General features: G+C 40.2%; 1 protein-coding gene across 3 annotated transcripts in view; it reads right to left on the bottom strand.

The window, feature by feature from the left end:
* Positions 1 to 25,402, bottom strand: part of IQGAP2 (IQ motif containing GTPase activating protein 2) — a 196,588-nt gene that overhangs the window by 68,980 nt on the left and 102,206 nt on the right. For all 3 annotated transcript variants that reach the window (XM_089494494.1, XM_089494496.1, XM_089494495.1), the window contains 7 exons: positions 20,500 to 20,656; positions 18,529 to 18,606; positions 15,401 to 15,477; positions 10,359 to 10,426; positions 9,846 to 9,959; positions 1,931 to 2,109; positions 283 to 370 (listed from right to left, as the gene is read on the bottom strand). In XM_089494494.1, coding sequence (XP_089350620.1) covers positions 283 to 370; positions 1,931 to 2,109; positions 9,846 to 9,959; positions 10,359 to 10,426; positions 15,401 to 15,477; positions 18,529 to 18,606; positions 20,500 to 20,656 — 761 coding nt within the window. The remainder of the gene's footprint in view (positions 1 to 282; positions 371 to 1,930; positions 2,110 to 9,845; positions 9,960 to 10,358; positions 10,427 to 15,400; positions 15,478 to 18,528; positions 18,607 to 20,499; positions 20,657 to 25,402) is intronic.

Here is a 25,402-nt window from a genome sequence, read left to right as displayed (position 1 = left end):
AGCAGTTAAAGTAGACTGGGATCCATAATCAAGTCTGCTGTTATCCAGAATGCAAAGGTCAAAGAAACAGCACATCATTATCCAAATTTAGTAATAAAACAGCAAGAAATATCCCAGAGAATTCAACATAATTGCTGAAGCAGCAGCATTTGGCAGTTTAAAAATTAAAGAGCCATAAAAGATCGACTAAAGATATTGGTAATTTTCACTAGAATTAAGGCAGCATGTACAACTCACAAATTTCAGGAAACTTTGGCTTCACAGTAACTGAAGATTACTCACTGTTAACCTTATTGATGTTTCCCTGGATCTCAGCTTGTGTCAGTAACTCTTCATATACATCTCTTTCCTCTTCCAAAATTGAGCCATTCTAAAAAAACAAAAACAAAAATAAACAGACAGACAATTTATTAAACAAAGGCAGTTTTTACCCCCTGCATTCCACTGAAGATTTCAAGGTACAGATGCTGTCTTCAAATATACATGAACACACAAGCATTTCTATAGGAAAATCATGTTTCACGAAAACAATGACAAATAAAACAATTACAACTTAATGAAGTTTAATTGCAAAAATAGCAATTCAATTTCATTTGTTTTGTTTTCTTTAAAAAATCCTCCTACAAACTGTAGCAATAACACTCATATGAGACAAACTAGCATGTGTCTTTATTTTCAAGAGAATCTACTTGGATGTTTTGGCTTGGTTACCTATCATATATATATATTTAAAATGTAAGGACAAAGACTCTGGTAACACCTTTAAGACTAACCAATTTAATATTGTGAGTTTTTGCAGACTGCAAAGTACTTCCCTCAGGTACATGGGGTACAATACTTATGCTTCTGGTACATATGCAGTATATATGTATATGACTAACACTGGTCATAAATGATCAGCACAAACATCCTGGTGATAAGAAAGGCATTTAATGCATGATAAGCTTCTGTTATCTAATGTACACATCTGCTCAGTAGTTTATTACCTCCAAGGTAGTAAAACAATGAGTTCTGCTTACAAGTAACCATTTGTTGTGTTGTGCTGAAAGTGACTTGTTGTACATTGTGGTCTTATTAAAATTTGGCCATACACTAACCAGTCTCTCTCTCTCTATTATATTATATATAGTATGTCAAGTAACAGTAGTCACTCAGAATGTTGTAGCAAGAAAATGACAGACCCTAAGTGAGACATAATCATAGGTTGTTGAACAGCTGGCCATGGGGACAGAATACACCACCCTAAACACAGCTTAGTTTTGTAAAAAAATCCCCAATTCTAAACATTCATAGAACAGGAAATATGAGTCTAGAGTTTAAGTTCCTTTTCAAAACTAGGCATCTCTAACACTATTAATTATCAATTACAGCATATCTCAACTCTCCTGATTTCCTGGATATGATTTCAAAAGGACAGATCATTCCCCTTCTTATATTTTCATTATGTGGATTGTTTACTGAACTTTTTCTTATGGAGGAATGGTCCTGGCACTAGTGTCATAAAATGATTTACATAGATTTAACTGGAGATTTGCAACAACAAATGCATTTCTAGCAACAATAAATTCGGCACCACAAATTTCACAAGCTGAGAGATTTAGAATTGTGATAAAAATGTAAAACAGCTTTTTGATTGTCCTGTGCTAACGCACACTCCATTCAGGCAGGAATGGAAAACTGAATATATTTTGTATTCTAAATTGTTTATAGATCTACTTTGAAATCAGGATTAAGATATATTCGCAAAATGTGTTATAAAACAGTATAGCAACTTTGATTATATGACCTTCAATAAATTCAAGGTAGCTGTCCTGTTATAGTGCTGCTCAGGTAACTAGGTACTTTTGTCTTGCTTTTACACATAAATAACAATCATGTGAAACTCAGTTTATATTCACTGCTGGTTACATCCAGTAATCCATTTGCATACCTTCAGCCTTGCATTCTCTTCTTTTCTCCTTTTAGCTTCTGAAAGCTCCTTCTGATATGCATGGGCAAGGTCATCATCCACATTAATCAACATGGCATTTGGATTTTTGAGCGTTTTGACTGTTTGATCTGGAACTCCTTTCTCTATAGCTTCATTAATTGCAATAACTGCTGCATGCACTGAAAAGAGCAAAAGTCCAGTTTTTTTTTTAAAAAAGGTGATGCATATTAGGATTCACCAGATCATTATTCCCCAAATGACCTGAATTAATTGTCCCTGACTATATTAAGAAAGACCACCCTAAATTATACTTTAAAGATTTACTTAATAAAAAATTGCCTTTCCTTTTTCTTACTCTACAGTAAGTGCAGGAGATCCAATCCAGATGTGGACCCTAACTTGAGGGACAGAGGGCTTAAACCTGACCTTGGTCAATTCTTCTGCATCTGAAATTTTGGCTGTATTTTATATTTTTATTCTCTCTTTGTTAGAAGAAAAAGCTACTCCCAAGCTACTCAGGATCCAAAGGAACAGTTTCCTCTAGTGTTCTTTACCATTTTCCTGACTACTCCAAAAAGTGCTTCATGCAAGCATGATAGACCCTTACACCAGTGTAAGCCAATAACAGGATTCCAGGCTTTCCTTTGGCCATCCATTACAAAGAAGGGAGATACTATGAAGGGTGGTTATAGAATTTTCAATAAAGTATTACCCGTTAAACATTTTGAACACTGAAAAGTACTACAGAACAGGTATTTCGGTTAAAGGGGTGCTAGCTGGGCCCTCCATTTATGGGGAGTAAGAACAGTGGTTATGAAAAGGGGCAGCTGTTTACTTGTACCAATTTTTTTTAAACAAAAATCAAAGGACTAGAGAAATTAAAACCAGCAAAGGGGTTTTGGGAGTGGTGATGGTAAAACGGGATGTTCTGGTCCTCCTCCTCTTTCTTCTCCTCCATGCTATGAGAAATATGCAGAAATATGGGAGGAGGTAGAATTAATTTCACATGTCTGCATAGCTGGACTAGGGAGGAGGAGATAATACTGTAGAAAGGGGGTATCAATTTAAAATATGTTAGGTTTAATATGGATTAGAGTTAACAATAACATCCAATGTTCGGGTTTTTAGTGATCTAGGAGTCTAAGTGTATGGCATGGACTGACAAGGGTGAGGAAGAGTATTAACATGGATTGTGGTGATTTTGGAGTTAACATGGATTGGAGTTAACATCAAGATACTACAGTTTTCATTACACTGATTTACAATATATCTGTATAGATGGAGGAGGAGGAGGATAGTTTGTTTCTCAGGATTTTTGTGAATCTCAGGCGGGATACAGACGGGCAAAAAGGGGTGTATTCATGACATCATGAAGGTAGAGCCTTCAGACGGCCCTTACCTGAATGCCGCCATGAACACGCCCCCCCCCGCACGCCCCAAGCGGGAAGAAGCGGCATTAAAAAGGTGCTGCTTTTCTCTGCTTCTTTTCCGTTTGATGCGCAGCAGCGCAGCTCCGTCTGTAAGCTGCTGCACCGGTACGCCAGAATTGCTACGCCGCTAATTTAAGTTGCCCATTTAAAAGCTCCATGTCTGCTGCGTCGCATAATGAGTCGGGGTCCTGGAACATGCGCAGTTTGCAGTCAGGCTTTAATTGCAGCGTCAGCTGCCATGCAGGTGTGGAAGCTGCAGCACAGCTGCAGCGCATTTTAAGACTCGTAACCCTAACCCTAACCCTAACCCTAACCCTAGAGCAACATGTACGCATGCGCTGCTTGGAAAGTTTGGACTTTAAAGTGAGCCCCTACACACATTCCTGTGCCATTTTCACCTAACAATAAAAAACGCTAAAACTGTAAATATTTACATATATACAAGGGAGGTGATGGGGGATGGCAGGGGGACAGCGGTGGCAGCGGAGACAGCTGTAGCTGTGCATTGCAGATTCAGCAAGAGCGCGGGGACCAAAGGAGAGGAGGCATCTATGATGCTGGTGACACTGGCAAAGTGCAAGCGGACAAGGATGCCAACACCAGCTGATCACCAGCTGGCAGGAGACCACCATTGTTCTTGGGCAGAGCGGGGGGGAAAGTTTTAAAGGGGCTTGGGCACTTTAAATGTGCCCATAGGCTTTCTGCCACCGCTGCTTAGCGCTGCAGCTGCGCAGCTGCGCACCCGCCAGCCGGCAAAAGAAAAAAAAAGCCCCGGTTTTGGCCGCCTGTGAGGAAGCTGCCTCTCTCTTTGCAGCGTCCTCCGAGGCGGCGGTTTGGAAACTCCGGGTCTGAAACGGCCCCAGGTGAGGCGTCTTCACTGCCCCCCATGTGGAAGCCCCATCTCCTGAGCCACACCCCCGGGGCGGGCGGTCTGGAGGCTCCATATTCAGCAGAATACACCTCCAAGACGTCTTCCCCTGCCAGTCTGTATCCCGCCTCACTGATGTCAATAAATCCTATAGATCTCTTTATCACTCCTACTATCCTCCTTCTCCTCCTCCCCAATTTTCTTCCTTACACATGCTCTGGGAAAACATGTACAGATAAGACAAAAGAATGGGGATGACACAGAGACTTGGAGGATTTATTGATGTCGATGAGACACCCAAAGTTAAAGTGGTGAGAATCAAGCGAACACAATTTCTCCTCCTCCCCACTCTTCTACCTCTTCACACCAGTCCACTCCATGTAGGTCTCCCACATCAGTGTACTGAAAATGCTACCGCTCCTCCTCCTCCTCTTCCTTCTCCTCCTCCTCTTCAGCACTAGTCCACCTATGCAATATCTGAAATCAGTGTTGTGAAACATCTGGATTTGTCTATGTTATTCCTAAAAATTTTGGAATATAACCCTTTACCATCCTCATCTCTTCCTCTCCTTCTCAGACACAGTCGTCCGCACCACAGATTTTGGATTTCAATGTATTAAAAATTCTTGGCATAGCATTTTGGTTTTTTTGTGCAGTGCAGTTTTCTGTAACTACCAATAAGTTGATCTCATCTATAAGTCAAGGGCAGGTTTTTTGGGCCAAAATTATGGATTTTGATATGACCTCTGGATAAATCAAGGGTAAAACCTAAAGGAATGTAGCAAAGGACAAAGCAAATGGAAAAAACCTTTTAGATGAGTGAATAGAGGGGGGTTAGGCCTTCCAGAAGACACTCTTGCCTTTTCACCAGGGAATGATTCCTTTTTTAGTAAGAATTAAAATACAGTACTTACATTGACCAGTGGACAAGCCGACACAGGGTTTTTTTGGGGTCAATTGTTTTACTCAAATTTCTAAACTTATACATAAGTATACAGTATATAATGAAAAACACCATAAGCATGTGTTTTTTCTGGCAAACTGTACACTTTCCCCATCACATGGTCAAATCCCTGTGCAGTGGTAAAATCCCATCCTTATTTGGCAGCCACCAGCTAGTGGAGGGATGTTATAGCAAGTCCAACAGTTGGTAGAGGGGTGGTATGTTTCTGTTTCTGTGTGCTTGTGTGCCTGAGGGTGAGTTTTGTACCTCATTCCCAAAAGGAGGGACAGGAATGAACTATTGTTTTCTGATCTTCTAACCCACCCATGTGAAACTCCTACCTATTTCAAGAATGTGTCATGTCTGACCGAATTCTCACCCTTTTTTCATTTCCCTGTTCCCATATATTGCCTGTCAACTCCATTCCCTGTCCTCTCCACCCTTTAAGCACTTTGGACACCCTCCAAAATATCTGTCTTCAGTCTCAACATTTATCAAGCAAACTAGCTTTCCATTAGTTATTGGCACTCTCAATCAAATTTCAGTGCAGGCACCTCTTCTCAAAGGGCTTTGGCACATGTAAAGTTTGAGGTATATGCCTAAAAGCTTTTTAAAGTGGAGGCATCTGAAACAGAAACTGCAATTGGGACAGACCTGTGTGCACAAACACAGTTATTTTCATCAGCTAGTTGTGATGGACTGTAACTTCTGTTGAGGTGTGCAGTGTCAAATATAGTGTTAGAAAAGAGTTACACAGCTACCAGAATGGCCAAAGAGACCCTCAGTAGGAAAAAGGAAGATTCCATTATAGACTGATAATCAGTACGGTATAATGGTTTGAGCATTGGACTATGACTCTGCAGACCAGGGTTTGAATGTGTTGAAAAGCAATTCCTGGAAACAGCACCAAAACAACATGGTTTCAATATGTGGGTGACGCTTTCATAATTTGGAGCCTCAGAGAAGATCTGATGGTGTTTTTGAACCATCTGAACAACATCCATCCGAACATCCAATTCACAATGGAAAAAGAAAAGGAAGGAACACTGCGATTCTTGAATGTACTAGTAATCCACAAACCAAATCAATGATTGGGCCACACAATATACAGAAACCTGCACCCACAGACAGATACCTACACAAGAATTCCAACCATCACCTAGGACAAAAAAGAAGCATGATAAAAACACTAGTAGATCCCACAAAAAGGATCTGTGAACCCCACTACCTGGAAGATGAACTGAAGCACCTAAACTGGGCTTTACAGGCTAATGGTTACTCCAGCTCAGACATCAGAAGAACTACCAGGCCCAGGAAAAAAAACAACCACCCAAACAGAAGGTATTTTTATCATACATCAAAGGAGTCACAGAAAGAATAGGGACACATTTGAGGAAACACAATCTTCAAATGATCTACAGACTGACTAAGAAAATCCAGCAAATGTTGTACTCAGTAAAGGGCAGCAGAGACCCTCCCATGCAGCTGCGGACAAGTCTACATAGGGACCACCAAATGCAGTGTCCAAACACGAATCAAGGAACACAAGAGACACTGCAGCCAGGAAAATCAGCCAGAAAAATCAGCAGTAGCAGAAAATGTTATAAACCAAGTTGGGCATAAAATGCTATTTGAAAATGCTGAAATTCTGGAACATGCCAACAGCTATCAGGTCAGAATGCACAGGGAAGCCATTGAAACCCACAAATACCTGGACAACTTCAACAGGAAAGAAGAAACCCTGAAGGTAAACAAAGTTTGGCTACCAGTCCTGAAAAATACCAAAATTGAGATTCAGCAAATGCAACTGAACATCACCCAGGGTCAGAGGGTTTCCCAGCAGACAATGAATCACTAATTAGACACAAATCCTCCTCACATATCCTCCCACTGTGAGGCCTTGCCATTTAGCTACAGACCAACACACAGATTAACATGTAAATCCCTTCCTCTCAACCAAGGGCCACACACACACGCCACTCACTCCCATGACAGCATTCTCTGAAGATGCCAGCCACAGATGTAGGCGAAATGTCAGGAATAAATTATTCTAGAATATGGCCACATAGCCCCCCAAACCCACAAAAAACTATGGATGCCAACCATGAAAGCCTTTACTTATTATGGTGTTTGGACCCAATTACTAAGTGACGGCGACTCTGTTGACGCCCTGACTGGTATCTGGAATACCAGTCTCTCGAGGGCTATACACAGTATCACTCCCAAGTGCCCTCTCAGACCCGCTTCCAAACGTAAGCCCTGGTATACGGAAGATCTCCGGGCAAGGAAGCGGGAGCTGCGACGGCTAGAGTACCGTTGGCGGAAACACCTTCGCTTAGACGACAAGACTCTCCTAGCCCAACGGTTAGAGGACTACGGAGAGGCGATACGAGCAGCAAAGAACTCGTTCTGTGGTGCTCGTATTGCGTCCGCGGAGTCGCGGCCAGCAGAGTTGTTCAGGGTGGTCAGAGAGCTAACTCAGCTCCCTCCTGCCCTGAACCAGATCCTTGAACCTTCTAAGGCCTGCTGTGACCAATTTAACAACTTCTTCGCGGATAAAACTTCTCGGATAAGCGAAGGTCTTAACGCTGACATTCAGGCAGAACCTAGGGTAGAGGCATCCAGAGCCTCCGTGGACTTTGTTAAACTGGATCAGTTTGAGTTGGTAAGTACCGATGATGTGGACAAGATCCTCGGAAGTGTTCGGAAGACAACCTGCTCTCTCGATCCCTGTCCCTCGTGGCTAGCAGCCCAGGGGGGACCGGCAGTAACTTTGTTGCTGCAACGGATTATTAATACATCTTTGAGGGAAGAGCAATTTCCATCTCTCCTTAAATTGGCCATTGTAAAACCTCTATTAAAAAAGCCCTCCCTCGACCCCCTGGTACATAATAATTATCGGCCAGTTTCACTGCTGCCATTCTTGAGGAAGGTGATCGAGAGGGCGGTTGCACTCCAGCTTCAGGCGGTCTTGGATGAAACGGATTATCTGGACCCATTTCAAACTGGCTTTCGGGCGGGTTACGGGGTTGAGACGGCCATGGTCGCCTTGGTCGATGATCTCCGTCTGGGCATCGACAGGGGAAGCGTGTCCCTGCTGGTGCTCTTGGACATCTCAGCGGCTTTCGATACCATAGACCATGGTATCCTTCTGGGGCGCCTGGCAGAGGTGGGTATCGGGGGCACTGCGCTCCAGTGGTTCCGGTCCTACCTCTCTGGGAGGTCCCAGATGGTGCAGCTGGGAGACATGTGCTCCGACGAGAGGGCCCTTAAAACTGGGGTCCCTCAAGGAGCCATTCTGTCTCCCATGCTATTTAACATTTACATGAAACCGCTGGGAGAGATCATCCGGAGACATGGGGCGCGGGGTTATCAGTAGGCTGATGACACCCAAATAATCTTCTCTATGTCTCCGACTGATGCAGTGACTGAGGATGGCGTCTCTCCTCTCGTGGCCTGTCTGGAGTCAGTAATGGGCTGGATGAGGGAAAACCGACTCAAGCTGAATCCAGAGAAAACGGAGGTACTCGTGATAGGTTCCCCTGGTCCAGGAATGGCGGTGGTTCCACCTGTCCTGAATGGGGTCACGCTCCCTGTGAAGGACTCCGTGCGCAGTCTGGGGGTGCTTCTTGACTCGTCCCTTCACCTGACTGCTCAGGTGAATGCGACAGTCAAGAGCACCTGTCATCAGCTTCGGCTTATTCGCCAGCTGCGCCCATACCTGGCCCAGAGGGACCTTGAAACTGTGGTACATGCTCTGGTAACCTCGAGACTGGATTTCTGCAATGCACTCTACATGGGGCAACCCTTATACCAAACCCGGAAGCTACAAATGGTACAAAATATGGCAGCCAGGCTGGTCACTGGTACTTCCAGGGCCAGCCACATTACACCGGTGCTAAAAGATCTGCATTGGCTGCCGATCCGCTTCCGGGTGCAATATAAGGTGTTGGTGATGACCTATAAAGCCCTAAATGGCTTGGGCCCAGGATACCTGAAGGACCGCCTCTCCCCATATATTCCGTCCCGCACCCTCAGAACATCTGGGCAGCAACTACTTAGGGTTTCCGGGGCCAGGCTTGTCTCCACGACCAGGAAGACATTTTCCATCGCCGCCCCGGCCCTTTGGAACACGCTGCCCATAGAGCTCCGCTCGGCCACCTCCCTGGCCCAATTCAAAAAGGATCTGAAGACCTTCCTTTTTGGCAATGCATTCCCCGACTAAGTTGTCCTACGGACCTCCTTCCTCCTCACTGGCAAGAGGACCGGCTAACTCGGGGCTTTTCTGTTTTTATTGTAATGTTTTTAATGGTGTATAATGTTTTTAAAATGTTGTAAACCGCCCTGATCTGAGGAAGGGCGGTATATAAATAAAAATTTTATTTTTATTTTATTTATTTAAGTCAATTTCTTTAGCCTAGGGGAGCCATAAAAATTATCAAAAGACTAAGGAACTGTGAACTAAGAAAGTTTGGGAACCTCTGGGCTAGTTGTCTAGTTCAAGTCCAAGGGGAAGTTTTCTGCATACTTCAGACTACAGGATTTAAAAAATGAGATTCCTTAACATGGTGAAATTGGTTTTCACATGATGTCTGAAATTAATGGAAGTTGCAGACACATTTTAAATAACAATTCAAAATGTTTGTTTCTGACACTCTGATCAGGAGAACTTACATGCTGCTTCATCCACTGAAAGTTCACTGGCTAGTATACCTCCAATTTTATGAAATGACGGCAGCTGTATACCATACTTCTCCAGTTCCTTCCTCATGTTACTGATTTCCTCTTCTATTTAAAGAACGAGTAGGGAAAAGAAGATGGTAAAGCTACAGGGACAAAACTGTTTAGGATTTGTTACACAACAAAAGCATACACAAGCTAGATGTACATAGGGTGAGGGTAACTTATAGATCTTAACATCATTGAGATTGCACTTCTCCTTGGCCTTCTCCTCCAGTCAGAGAAAAACTGCAGCTCAAAAGACACAAGAATTTGTTACCTAGCATCTTTTAATAAAGCACATTCTTTACGTAACTACTCTACACCCACTTCATAACAGGAATATGGAGAATGCTGGGGGAGTACATAAAAAAAACTGTCACACAAATACGATGTTATTAGAAGCAGCTGTAAAGGAGGGGATGAATCTTTAACAAGAAAACATTGCAAACAAAGATGAAAAGGTACCTGTAAAATCTACTTTCCCCAGCAAGTCCTGGATCTGAGGAGCTATTCCTAGTTTAAACAAATATAAACTACAAAGAAAAAGTGGAAATATGTTATATCACAAAATGTTAATTACATAAACAATCATCAGATAAAATAGCTTGCTGCCTTTAAATATTCATTCTGCAATATATTTCTGAGCCTTTTAAGGTACCATAGAATTCTAGCTTTGTTAGACTGATAAAATTACTCTCCTGAAATAACAATCTCTTATCTTCTTGATAGATTAGTTTTGTTAAAAGTTAAAGGTTGCAAATGTTGGGATTTTCTTTCTTCACATCTGAAAGCCACACATAAAATATAGATCAGTAACCTAGATAACTTATTTTGATGAGAGTTTACTTTGGTTCAGTTTTCCAAGAATAAAACTATACAATGATGATTTTATGTATAAAATCAGGAAATTATGTATTTCAGCCTGTAAAGATCAGTCTACTGAATACTCAAATACTTCTGGGAATCTGAAATAATCTCAAAAGTACAGAACACATTCTGAGGAAACTCGGCTTTCATTTAAGCATTGCTTGAAAAAACGGTATTTAATACCATTCCAAAACATCTGCAGTGAAACCATCTGGACAACAGCTGAACAAATTCACATCTTTATTCATGTCTTCCTGCCATGTGAAATTAACAACTGTTAATGATTTGGGAAATTTTATTAAGACTGCAGAAGAGACTAATCAAAGTGTTTTTTAGAAATGAGAGTCAAAGTGGCTCATGTATATTTAGACCGCATGATCAGTGACCAGGACACTTTCTAGAATGAAAAAAGAAAAAGGAAGCCTGTTCAGAGGAGCTTAACATTTCAAAAGTTGATATAACAAAGAAGTGGCAAGAGATACTGTGTGCAAATGTAGTCAGATACTGAACTTGGCTGAGTTGCTATGTAATAGGGACCAAAGGCAATAGGAAAAATAGTATTAGAAAGTCTGTGGAAGTAGCAAATTCTGAGAAAGGAAGTAAAGGATTTCCAATAATATAAGCTTTCTTAGAACATTCCAACAGCAGCCAAGGAGAATGGGTCTAACACCTAAAGGATTAATAGAGGCTTGCTTAGATAAATCTGTTTAATTTGTCTCATTCTGACAACAGATCTTCCCTTTTCTTCCAATGTGTACTATTAGATTTTTAAAAGCAGCATTACAACAATGCCCTTTGTTTCTATTAAAGGATGTTTCCACCATTGCAACACAATGCTGAACAATTCTGTTTTTGCTTCCTATGATTAAAAGAGATTCATTTAATTATTTTCATGCTGGCACTGCTGACTCAACCAATCACTGTGCCACTGAAATGTTTATATCTTCTTCTGTAAAACCAGCACTATTAAGTTTGTTGGTCAGCATGGTTCTCCCTCTTATCTTGGGAAAATATGGCTTATGGGAGATTTTTTTTACCACTAGAGGGCAACAGAACTTTGCTTATTACTTGACAGTGACAAGCATTCAACTAAGTTGTAATTCAATAGTTTTCAGGTATAACGAGTATCACAAATGAAATATCCATAGATATAGGTTAGTCCGTTAAGTGAATATGTTAAGAGATCTTGTAGCACCTTTGAGACTAATTGAAAGAAAGAAGTTGGCAGCATGAGCTTTTGTAGACTAAAGTCTACTTCCTCAGATGCATCTACTTCCTCAGATACTTTCAAATGCATCTGAGGAAGTAGACTTATGTCTACAAAAGCTCATGCTGCCAACTTCTTTCTTTCAGTTAGTCTCAAAGGTGATACAAGAGCTCTTTACAGTGTATTAAGAATTATTAACATGAATTGCTGTCTTTGGTGTTCAGGCTTTAAAATACACTTCTCAAACACACTTGTAGCCATGCTGTGATCTTTAACACACACTCATACACACCCCAACCAACCAAGATGAACTGCTTGAAAACAGATATTAACTTCAAAATCTCAGCAGCAACTATTCACATTTAATATAACTGCAAGCACAAAGATCACCTGAATTTAGAAAGTAAGCACTTTTAAGTGTACTATATCTTATCCAGATGATTTTTAAATGATGAATTTTAAATGTGGATTGTTTTAGAATATGTGTGTCTTATTTGTCCTTTTAAATTGTTGCATGTTTTAATTAGTGTGTTTTAATTGATGTGCATTGTTTATTTGTTATTGTTCCCCGCCTCTATTTATGGGGAGAGGTGAGCAAGAAATAAATATTATTGTTGTTGTTATTTGCAACAACAAACAACAAGGAAGAACCACATTCTTTAGCAGGGAACTGAAAATTGATTAAGAAAATTAAGGGTTCTTAGCTTCAACTAAGACTCCAGAGATTTACATTTTGATTGTACAAACAAGTATCCAGAAAGATTCAGAGGAGTTAAATATAGTTAATTTGAAAGGGTTTCACACCATTGTGAAGGCTGGAGAACTGACAGACAGGATAGGAACTACCTGTTTGCATTTACATTCTTCTTATTAGGTACTGGGTTGACTGAAATTGTAGCATCATATATTCAAATCTAAACACAGATGTCTTATTTGCTATTTAAGAGGGATCATGCTAAACAGTGCACACACAGTGCAGTAATTTTTCAATGGATAAGGAAAACAATCTGTGTGACAGGAATCCTTATTCACATGCGAATATATATTGCTTTATGACAGGTAGAAGAATCCAAACTGGAGTTGGGGAGAAATTGTGTTTGCTTATGGATCCATCAGCCCAACCCCTGTGACTCATGCCAGACAAGGCAGAAGGTGAGGGGCACCTCCACTGCAACTACTGCTGCTTATTTCAAACTAGTATAGTTAAGGATGAGGATTTGATCCCTCACAGTAACAATGGATTATCAAGTGGATCCATTCACACATTCAATTGACAATTAATGATATATAGAAGCAGAGATATGGGTAAAACAAAGTTCAATTTCCTTTGAAATTAAATGCCTTTTCTTCCAAGCAGAAGTGTTAAAGCTCTATACTTAAGGGGCACAGTATGAGGCAAATCCATTAATTATTTATTTATTGGTAGTTGATGACTTAGATCATACCTGGGGTCATATTCAAGTCCAACTACTTTTTGGAAGTTAAATTCAAAAGGCAATAACGCTGTGCAAAAGAGTTTAAATACATGGAAAAAGTACTAATTGCCTTTGTAGTAACACAGTTAAATGCAAAAAGCCCCATAGCTTTGTTTATTATAGTAGGTAAACAATCGATTAAGCCGTCTTCAATACTCCAGCAGAAATAAACATTTGAAATCCTCTCTTGGTTTAACATTCAGTAGAACATCTGACCAAAGATTGTGACATCACTGCAATGGAACTTATTATGCCATTTCTTTATTAGCTGCTTAACTTAAAGAGTCCCATGTGTCCACATCAGGAAACAGCTACAGACTTGCAAAAACATCCAACATATAGAATACTGTTATACAGGAAATACAGATTACCCTATCAGTAACATTTTTGCTTTGTTTACTGTTTGGATTACAATGTCTCACCCAAATCACCAAGATAATTAACAAAACTGAAATTATTCAGAGTTCAAAAAACTTCTTAAGAAAATGGCTCACTCATAATAACTATAATTTGAGAGAGATTAATGGGGAAAATTAGATAATTACACTCGGGTTTTGAATTTCTTAAGGATGAGCAACCTATTAAGAAAAATATTGTAGCACACACACACACACTTATATCCAGCTGTTACTTCCAAATGGAACAGAGACACTGCTCAGTTAACACTTATGAAAGTTCCATTCATTCAATACATCCATTTCAGTTGGGACTAGTAATTGGCTAGGCCATAATACATACTAAAACAGGAAAAAATATTTTCTGCTGGACATGCTGTCTGTGCCCAACCAATCCTCTTTCATGCGCTAGAAGAATATTAAGCATACAGATCAACTCTTTCTTGTCTAGTATACAGCAGTATTATATCTACTGTGCACTGTTTTGTAAGTTTTAATTATCTATTGCAATTTTTATCTTGTATTGTATCCTTATTGCAATTGTTGTACACCGCTGTGATCAAATGGAATAGCGGTATATAAATAAATTTTATTATTATTATATTATTATTACAGTTCCTTATAACAATGAGAGGTCTCACAGATCAGTGCAACTCATCCTAATGGTCCCTGGACCAGTGCCAGTCCCTGAGCCAATGGTTCCTGGGAAGTTTCTAGCAAAGTAAGAAACACCTCTACTCAACAGGCACAAATTTAGGGCACGTCTCTGACACATTGAAAAAAACCCTGCTCCCTCCAATCTAAATTAGTGCTTCTCAACTTATTTGATATAGCAGAACAGCATTACTTTCCCCCCAATGTGCCCATGTACCCTATTTGCGCCTGATTAATATATTTCTATAGTTTGCTGGAAACTCGATGTAAACTGGCAGCTGATGGCTTTTGATCATCATTGATCCACAGATCATCATTTTCAGTAACACGGCTTTAGATCAGTGCTAATTAATCTGATGTGGGGAATCAGTAGGTATTTTTTTCCAGCGGGACAGGAATCAGTACCATAATGGTACTCATAGACTACAGGTGTTCCTTTCTTTCCTGGAAACTTTCCAGGGACCAACAGCTGAAGACTCATGGCCTGGCACCAGTCCAGAGACCACCACTTTGAATAGCACTGCTCTAAATGATGTTCGATTGCAGCTAACATTGTCCCTTCCTATTGGCTATGATCGCTAGTGATCCAAAATCATCTGGAGGGCCACAGTTTACAGGATCCATTACTCTGCCATGACTGCATGGCATGATATTAAAAGAAATGCATGCATGCTAGCACAGCAATTCTGCTAAACTATTTCCACACAGAAAGTTGTGCACATGCATGCCATTTGTGTTCCTTCTGGTATGTACACAACATCAATTTTTATTGCCCACTTTACCTTCATAACCTGTAAACTGCTGGCTGTAAGCAAATGCAATTTCACTGCCAACTTTTTTTTTTTTTTTTTTAAAAAGGAAGCAGATTCAGGGGAGGCATACTTATACTCATGTTGGTCTAAATATTACCTTAGTGCATGAATGCAATATATCATTCGAGGTATGTTCTTCCTATCATAGACATCTGTGGTCTCTGGGTAGAAAATCTGGGTAGTATGAATAATAGGGGAAAAATACACCATCATTTCAATAAACAAATATTTCAACAAACAAATAAATATTTAACAGACTATCAGACTGTACATGGGTTGTATTTTGACATGGAGAACCAACTCAAAGACTAGTTTGACACTGTCTAACCAGTGATGCTGAATTGTTCAGAGGATTCTGAATTTGGTAGCTGCACAATAACGTAACAGTGCAAACTGTTATAGTGCAACCCTATACATTTCTGAATAGAAGTAAATGATATTGAACAAAAACATTTAAGTATATGTGAATACTTATTAGGATACAGCCTGAATCTATCCAAATACAATTTAGTATATCATGATTATATGTACAGTTGAATTTACCATTGTCTACCAATCAATAGCTTTGCAGTATGTTCATAATTATTTATATCATGAAATTTGTTGTTGTTGAATCATTCAAGTTGGTTTTGACCCATGGTGACCCTAAGGCAAACTTATCACACAGGTTTCTTGACAAGATTTGTTCAGAAGGGGTTTGTCTTTGCCTCTCTCTGAGGCTGAGAGAGCCTACCTTGCCCAAGATCACCAGTGGGTTTCCAAGGCCAAATGGGGATTTGAACCCTGTTCTCCAGAGTAGTAGTACAATACTGGAACCACTACACCCTGGTGGCTCATACCATTACATACTGATATGGAAATAATCACTGTCTATATCTTAGCAACAGTCACCTGAAAAGTAATTGAATTAATTATAATATTAGGACTGTCTGGTTTGGCTGACATTGTATTTGTTCTTTTAATTTTATGAAGCAGTATTTTGATAATATGGTTCATTATGTCTTCATCAATGGTCAGACCCCTTCCTAATGCTATCTCATTTGATGATGTGCTTGGAGAAGGGGCCAAGGTGAGGCAGGCAATTAGCTCTGGTTAGGAACAAGCAAATACAGGGGAGAAAGGGGATATAAATAGGCTGGCAGGCTTAGAAGAAATGGCTGGAGCTATTGCTCTCATCACTTCCTGCCTTTGGCAGTCATTTCACTATCTACAGCATGATAGTCCAAACAGTAACATTTACAAGCTCTTCCCTTAGTGTAATTCCTTTCACATATTCGCATATGATAATATGAAATTTGATGTCTGGTCTATTTTGCCCAATACTGTCACTTCCTACCTTGGGACTTTTTAAACTGGAGATGCTGTGTTCTCAAACAAACATGGAAAGACAAGTTTACTACTGGGTTGTGGTCCTCCAAAAGAGCGCTGACATCTACTACATTTCCTGAATGACTGGCATTCATCCCTGCCTAGAAAAATGGTTGCTTGATAAAGCACTGTACCACTGGGCACAAACTCAGCAAGCAGGAAGTCATAGAGGCAGCTGGCCCAAGCTAAATATTACAGCATCCATCTCATAGGTGTATGAGTTGGACTTCTCACACAATGTATGGCAGGTAGATTTATTCAATCTAGCAAGCCACGGCCCCAAGTCTACAAGACGTGAGCAGAGTTGCTGATGACTGTGCCTCTTGGAGGTCTCGCATTCATAGGTTCACCATAAATCAAAATTGACTTGATGGTAAACAACAACCACCAGACAACTGAGAGGGGCCTAACTCACCTCTATTTTTTTTAAGGAAACAAGTATTGTTTAAAATAAAGACAAAAAGAAGTTAAATCTCATAGGTACTTCTATAGTTCTCAGTCAAGTTAGGGGGGGAATGGATTTCTGGTGTGTATAAAACTGTTAAAAGCAATATAGAAATGGAGCAGATTGCTTAAGGAATCTTCCTAGGAGTTTATAGAAAAGAAAAGAAAAAGTGAAAACACACCTGTTGGCAATTTTTATAGGAATTAAACGGTGGTATTAAAACCTACTGGGGAGTTGCTAAAGTAAAAACATGTAAAAGGAGAATGTGAGAGTAGAGTGGCAAGGTAAAACAGAGCCTAGCAAAATTACTTTTTGGCTTATAATTTCCAGAATTCCCCAGTCAGTATGGCCACTGGTTAAAAAAGTAAGTTATCCAAGCTCAGAGATGACGCAATTGTGTGAAACAGAAAGATTATACATTGCGAGTCCAAAAATGATGTGTGCTTGCGCACACACACACATGCAATGGAGGGGAGACAAGCAATGGGTCTCAAAGTAATTGGAGGGGATTAAACTTTGAAAACATGGTGTCTTAGTTCACGTTTCTTAATATTGGTTAAGGTGATGTTTATAACCTTATACTCTGGAAATGTCAAGTAATTCCTTCTTCTATCTCTTTGGATTGTCCAGTTGTTCCCAGCCTCAATGCCAGGTCTCTGAAATACATATGAGTTGCTTAACCCAACAACACTGATCGACAGCAGCTGGAAAATATGAGAGCCTCCATGTGTTCTGCATGGTACCAACTGCCTTGGCAAAATACAAGGGGCAGAATACCTTTTTTTTTTGCTTTTCCCAATTTGCTGTGAATTAGTAAGAAAGATTCAAAAAGTTATTTTTTGGACCACAACTCCAACAATCCCCCAGTAGACATGGCCACTGGATTCTGGGAGCTACAATCCAAAATTTATTACTAATTCAAACTCTGGATTGTAGTACAGTGGACCCTTGTAATACGCTGGGATTTGGTTCCAAGATCCCCCATGGATAACAAAATCCATGGATGCTCAAGTCCCATTATATATACCAGTAATGATATAGCAAAGTGGTGTCCCTTATAAAAAATGGAAAATATTTGAAATTTATACTTTTTTGGAACATTTTCAAACCATGGATGCTTGAATCCGTGTATAAAAAATCAGTGTATAAGAAGGGCTGACTGTACAAGATTGATATAATCTCCAAATTACAAGAGGGGCTGTAATTTGCATATCAATGAGTGTCAGGTTCAATCTTCAGAATCTCTCACTAAAGCTGGGGAAGACCCCACCTGAAACCCTAGAGAGCAAGTGCCAGTCAGAATAGACAATCCTGAGAAAGACTGGTCAGTGGTCTGACTTGCTCTGCTTGAAGCTGATTTTAGCAAACATTTTAAACATGGCTACAAAGTCACCCAAGATTCAAATACTTACTTTAGGTAGGCCGATGGACTCCATTGCCCGCAACCACTGTACTGTGTTGTCTGTGTGCCGAAAATGAAGACCTGACCGCTAATGGGGAAAAAGGAAAAGAGTAGAAAGTAACAGAAGCATTAAAGGATTCCTCAGTTTTTTTAGTGACTCCATCCATCTTTAATGGTTATATAGAAGTGAGCATTTCAGTAGGTATTGCTTGTAACCTGACTGTGAGCATTTCCATAGGTGTTGCTTGTAGCCTGCTTGCTTGATAGGAAACTCCTGCTGAAATTTCATCTCCTTCATAACCATTAAAGGTACAGGAGCCATCTCTTCAGTTTTCTCCATCTCTACAGGGACAGTCTGAGTGAAAAATCCTTGGTTATATGAACAGGGAATCACAAGATATTCCAAATACTTATCTTTATTCATTACATCAGCTAGCTGCTTAATCTTAACAAATTATGAACATTTCCAAAACATGTATCATGAAATGAAACCATGTACCCACTAGATTCATCTCATTCAGATTTTTTTTACCTTACCAATTAAGCCTTAGATTTAGCACATCATCAAATACAGTCTGCTAATGCAATAGAATTAAAAAAAAAATAACTGAATCATGATTATAGAATTTAGATCTCCTTAGGACATCAAGCATGATAATTAAGCATCTGTTTACAAAATTTACACTTGGGAAGTACCAAAGAGTTTCTTCTTGGTAGATTTTGGCATTTGCTATTGTTCTCAGGCCTGGTCTGTAAAGCTGCTTCCATACATGTAATCAAAGAACACTGAATGCTGTCAGGTGAAAAATATGGAGGCCTGCTTATGCTCTATTCTTAGGTTTAAAACTGAGCCAGTAATTCATTGATATTTATCTTCAGGTTTATTATTTTATTTTAACAGCAGGAAAAGAGGTTTATAAGACAGCACCTTTTTTTCGTCCAGCAATTAAAGAGGTTTAAGATCACATGACCCTATACAGACAAGCCAAAATAAAGCTGCTTCGAGTCACTTTGGAGGTATGGTGGCCTGTTACAGACTGCCAAAATAAAGCTGCTTCGGGTCTCTTTGCTATTTAAATGATGCATGGGTCCTAAGAGTCCGGAGGTCGCGCCAAAGCCACACTCCATTCCTAAGCACTGGAGTGCAGCTTTGGTGCAGCTTCCAGATTCTTAGAGTGCATGCATCATTTAAACATCATACCTCCAAAGAGACCCAAAGCAGCTTTATTTTGGCAGTCTGTAACAGGCCGGTGTTTCAATGATACATAAGAGTCCTGAAGCCACACCAAAGCCACACTCCAGTTCTAAGGACTGATGTGCAGCTTTGATGCAGCTTCCAGACTCTTAGGACACATGCATCATTGAAACACCATACCTCCAAAGTGACTTGAAGCAGCTTTATTTTGGTCTGTCTGTATCAGGACATAGATTTTCTTAAATACACATCTGGAATGGACACCGACATGCAGGACCTTTATATCTTTGCACATGGTAATACATTTGTAAATATAAAATGCATCTATTTAACTAATGTCTTTCCTTTTGCATTTTGCAAAGGAAACTTAGTAAGAGATTTAAAAACAACTCTGAGTGCAGCTAGGCATTTTGGCACTGGGCTGAACACCTCTATCATGGCTGATGGCCAACATTGCCTACTAAGGTTAATGTGGGATGGAGGTAGGGATTGTTTGTTATGCAGATCTTCCTCAAAACTGGTGTTCATCCTCATTACGCTGATATGGTAAAATTATGAACAAGGAATCAGAGCAACTGTGAACAACTCTCTCAGCAGAGACGTAGCCAGGATTTTAGGAAGGGGGGGGGGTCCAGACTAAGTGCCACCATTATAATGGGGCTTGGGTGCAGCAGCGCAGCAGCACACTCCATTCATTTTTCTAATGGAAGGGGGGGGGGTCCAGACCCCAAGAACTCCCCCCCCCTTGGCTACGTCCCTGCTCTCAGTTGTGAGCAAACAATTTACCTTATAACGTATTTGTTCCACGTCATAGATCTTCTTATCAGAGACCAACTTTGGTGCAAAAAACTTTGCTAACTTGGCAAGGTACACACCATTTCTTAATCCTTCCTCCAGTTCAGTAGTAGGTGGCAACTCTTCATCTAAACACACTTCCATCCACCTGCAAATAGAGATCAATATAAAATGTTTCTCTTTAACCACAGTTTTAATATGGTATGATGCTTTATTTTCACTCTAGTTCAACTGACTGAACTGTAGTGCTATAGAAATAAGCTAGTGTCACCAATCTCCCCCCCCCCACCCCCACCCCCACACACACACATTTTATCATGGGCATTAGATGAACATTTATCAGAGAAGAGAAGGGTGTGTATGCTCATAACACAATGATTAAGCATTATGTACAAAACATAAACAAAGGTTTAGCAATCCATTTAAAATACAGGCTACAGAAAAGAGGTAGTGGGAGGGAGAAAATACAGTCTTGGGAATTAATGAAGCTGCCTTGAGTCCCACACTTAGTAAAAAGGCAGGATATAAATAAAGTGATTGACTGGCTGATTGAAGCTTCCTGAGAATTATTAAGTCTTCAGAATTAATGGCCTGTTACAGACAGCCAAAATAAAGCTGCTTTGAGTCACAGTGGAGGTATGGTGTTTCAATGATGCATGCGTCCTAAGAATCCAGAAGTTGCACCAAAGCCACACTCCAGATTGGAGCGTGGCTTTGGTGTGGCTTCAGGACTCTTAGGACGCATGCATCATTGAAACACCATACCTCCACTGTGACTCGAAGCAGCTTTATTTTGGCTGTCTGTAACAGGCCAATGAGTTTATTCTTGTGCTTCTTCATTCACAAAAGTCCTTGATGGGCTCCAATGTAAGGTTTATGCACCTACTATGGGTCTCCTTATTTTCAGTGCTGTAGGAGAGAATCTGAAATATACATTTGTGACCTTTTTCCATGTTTGTGGGCACACACAAGACATAGCAAAAACCATTAAAATTGATACTGTTGAACTAATAAATGGAGGATAATTAGAAAATAAGCAAAATAAGCACCATATGAAAGGTTCTTTTGCTTATTTTCTAATTAAGCAAACAGATGAGAACATTTGTGTCAGCAAGTACTGTAAACCTTAGCTGTCCAATTCAAACTTTTAAAATTAAAGTCAGTACTTTGACTTCTTGTAAATGAACAAAAAGCAAGTGGAGTATAAACTGGTGAGATTATCCATGTAACAGTGCATGGAAAAGTTACTCCCCCCCCCTTTTTTTTTTAATCAAGCCACTCAGTTGGGAGGGTCTAAGTACCATAAAGACACCAGATACCATCTGATCATGGAAGCTAAGCCTTGGTTAGTACTTAGATGGGGACTGCCAATGAATATCAGGTGCTGGAGGCTATATAATCAGAATTGGAAGAGACTCCAAGAGGCATCCAGTCTAATCCCCTGCCGTGCAGAAACTCATAATCAAAGCACCCCCGGCAAATGGTCATCCAGCGTCTGTTTAAAAGCCTCCAAAGAAGGAGATGCCACTACACTCAGAGTGAGTGTGTGTGTTCCAATGCTGAACAGATCTTACTCTCAGCACGTTTTTCATAATGTTTAGGTGAAATCTATTTTCCTGTTGTTTGAATCTATTTTTTAAACAATAGGCCAGGTTTTCAATGAACCTTTTTGTTTACCAAAGTATTTAATTGATTGATACTACTGTTCTCTTTACTGTTCAACCCCCCCCCCCCCCCCAATTGTTTTATTGTCTCTGGATTTGTTTTCAGTGTTTGTTTTTAATGTTAATGCTTTGTGTTAATGCTGCATGCCTTTTTGAAAAAAAAATAGGTGTGACATACATTTTAAATAATGTAAATGACATACGTTAAATTGGACTATGACTGGAGAACGAGGTTTGAATTCCTGCTTGGCCATAAAACCCAGGGAAGTCCCACTCTCTCAGCCCCAGAGGATGGAAATGGCAAACCACCTAGAAGAAACTTGCAACTCAAATCCCATGATAGGGTCACCTTATGGCCACCATAAGTCAGAAAAGACTTGAAGGCACACCACCACCACTATAAAAACAAAAGAGAGAGTAAAATAATAGGAAAATAATGGGCTATAGAAGAGACATTAGGTATATCAGGTCTGAAAAATAAATAAATAAGTTTAATGGAGACTCAAGACTGCAAAGAAGAAGAAGAAAAGGGAAATTGGTTGGAAATATTACAGGAGAGGTGAGGAAAAGATACAAGAAAAACAGTGCATGCTGTGGGGTAAAGGAGAGGGGTTCTTACAGATTCTTAATGGTAGAAAGGGAGTGCTCTCTTTGCCAGTGTCTCAGAGAGAAAGGGGAGGAGTTGCTCGCACAAAAATCAGACACCATTTTACAAAAATTGTTCAGAAACAAGTATCATATACCAATATCTAACCAAGACAAAGATCACTTGGGGGATTTAAATTTTATTTTTTCCATTGTTTCTTAGCCCTTCTTCAGCCACAGATAATTTCTCGCCAGAAAAAGAAAAGTGTTATCATGCCAGTGTTTCATGAAATAAATTCCATTAGATAAAGGGGCACTTTTGGACTCATATAAGTCAAAGTAATAAATCTTCATGTTGGGAAACGTTCACCAGCTGAACCATAGAAGATATTAGAAGGTATCAACATCCACAAATATAAAGTCTGTTCTGCTAGCAAAAAGTTATTTCAATAAATGATTTTTTGCCAATTCAGCCCACCCTGTTTATGCTTACTAAACAGGTTTATTCCAGAGTGGGATTAAATTCATGTTATTAATATGGAAAGATGATTCACGTGACATGACAATTTTTTCTTCTGCTTATTTTGAAGAAGACAAACAGGGATATGAAATATGTCTTGACATCTGTGGAAATTAAAATTCTTCTAGGGAACATTTTTACTTTTTTTAAACACAGCTGTACAGAAAGTAGGTGGAGCAAAGGCTGATTCACATGTGATAGTAGCTGTTCCGATATGACTGCAGTCAGCTGTTGGAATTAAACCTACTATAAATATCAGTGACATATTCTTCATTTATGCCATTATTGCAACTTTGTAGCGTTTATCATGGAGTCTACCTTTATAGCCACAAACACTCCAAAGCTGTACCTTATATTTATATTGACAATTTTAAATCTTTTAATCTGCCTTGCCACCTTCTGCAACAAAAGTTGCCACCTGACATATTAGAAAAGGTCTGAATGGCAACACAGATGGGTGGGTGGGTGGGTAAAGTGACTTGCAAACTAAGCACAAAATTTTTACTTCGATGCCTGCACTCTACAGAGGTCTTTGCAGTAATTTTTTTAAAAGAGACAGGACAGAACTTCTCATCAGTGCTATCTTTAGGTGACAAGAGATATAAAATACACTAACATTTCATAGAATCATAGAATTGTAGAGTTGGAAGAGACCCCAAGGGCTATCCAGTCCAACCCCCTGTCATGCAAGAACTCTCAGTCAAAGCATCTGTGACAGATGGCCATCCAGCCTCTGTTTAAAGACCTCCAAGGAGGGAGACTCCACCACTCTTCGAGGGAGTGTGTTCCACTGTCAAACAGCCCTTGCTATCAGGAAGTTCCCCTAATGTTGAGGTGGAATCTCTTTTTCTATAGCTTGCATCCATTGTTCTGGGTCCTGTTCTCTGGAGCAGCAGAAAATAAGCTTGCTCCCTCCTCAATATGACATCCCTTCAAATATTTAAACAGGGCTATCATATCACCACTTAACCTTCTCCTCTCCAGGCTAAACATATCCAGCTCCCTAAGCCGTTTCTCACAGGGCATGGTTTCCAGACCCTTCACCATTTCAGTCACCCTCCTTTGGACATATTCCAGTTTCTCAACGTCCGTTTTAAATTGTGGTGCCCAGAACTAGACACAGTATTCCAGGTGGGGCCTTCTAGTCCCAATAAAAACCCAACAGAGAGATGTGTCCAAATGGGACAGGGTGAAATTCTTCATCACATGCAGGTATGTACACACACCTGGACACACAAAGTGAGCACTATTTTTTGCTTCCAGTAAGGCTAATTACTGGATCTCATTTTTTATCACATTAAAATTACTGATCTCTTTGCCATAAGGTTCTTTTTCAATAGTGGCAAAAAAGAATGATAAGTAAACGCTCAATTAGGAGAATTCTTCAGGAGAAATCAGCAGCTTCAAGTCATGGTAAGAAAGCTTTTTTCTGACACAATTCCTTCAAAGTGTAATAAAGATGAATACTCCATTCACAGTCTTATTTGCAATGTCTTTGAAAGGTTCTTAAAATTCTTTACTGGTTTTGTGAAAAACTATAGAGAGAGGCAGCATTCAGGGCTGGAGCTAAATGCAGCCTTTATTGGATTTTCATCATCTTAAAAGCAAACTTAGGCGCATTACAGACCGCCCAGAAGCTGCCAGTTGCAACGTCCGGGAAACGCAGCAGCCAAACAGCGCGGTTCCCGGACACTGCAAAGAAGGAGCGCGAAAATCATGCTCCTTCCTGCGCCCTGGAAGAGACGCTGCAAGCGTCGAAGCACGCACTTGTGGCGTCATTTCCAGGGTGCGACGTACGGATGCAGCGCGTCTGCTACGTCAAGATGGCGGCGGCCGTGTGGAACGTCCGCCGCCATTTCGTACGGACTCAGTCCGTGCTAGGGTTAGGGGCGTCTGGAAGAGACGCCCCTTTCTAACCCTAGCACGAACTGAGTCTGCCCTAGGGTGCCTGTCTGTAACAGGCCTTAGGCTTCTGATCTGCAGGCATTTTCAGTTGGCAGTTCATTTTTTTAAAACAACTGAAACATACCTTTATTTCTTCCTGTTCTATATCAATTCAGAAGGGTAATCTTTCCAACAAATTATAGGTCTTCTCTACCATGCCAAAGAGAACATACGTATGCAT

The sequence above is a fragment of the Sceloporus occidentalis genome, unplaced genomic scaffold (genome assembly GCF_023333645.1).
Source record: "Sceloporus occidentalis isolate IW3139 unplaced genomic scaffold, rSceOcc1.0.p SCAF_1, whole genome shotgun sequence".
Classification (NCBI taxonomy): domain Eukaryota; kingdom Metazoa; phylum Chordata; class Lepidosauria; order Squamata; family Phrynosomatidae; genus Sceloporus; species Sceloporus occidentalis.
The sequence above is the reverse complement of the archived record's forward strand: the minus strand, read 5'-3'. Positions and strand labels throughout refer to the sequence as shown.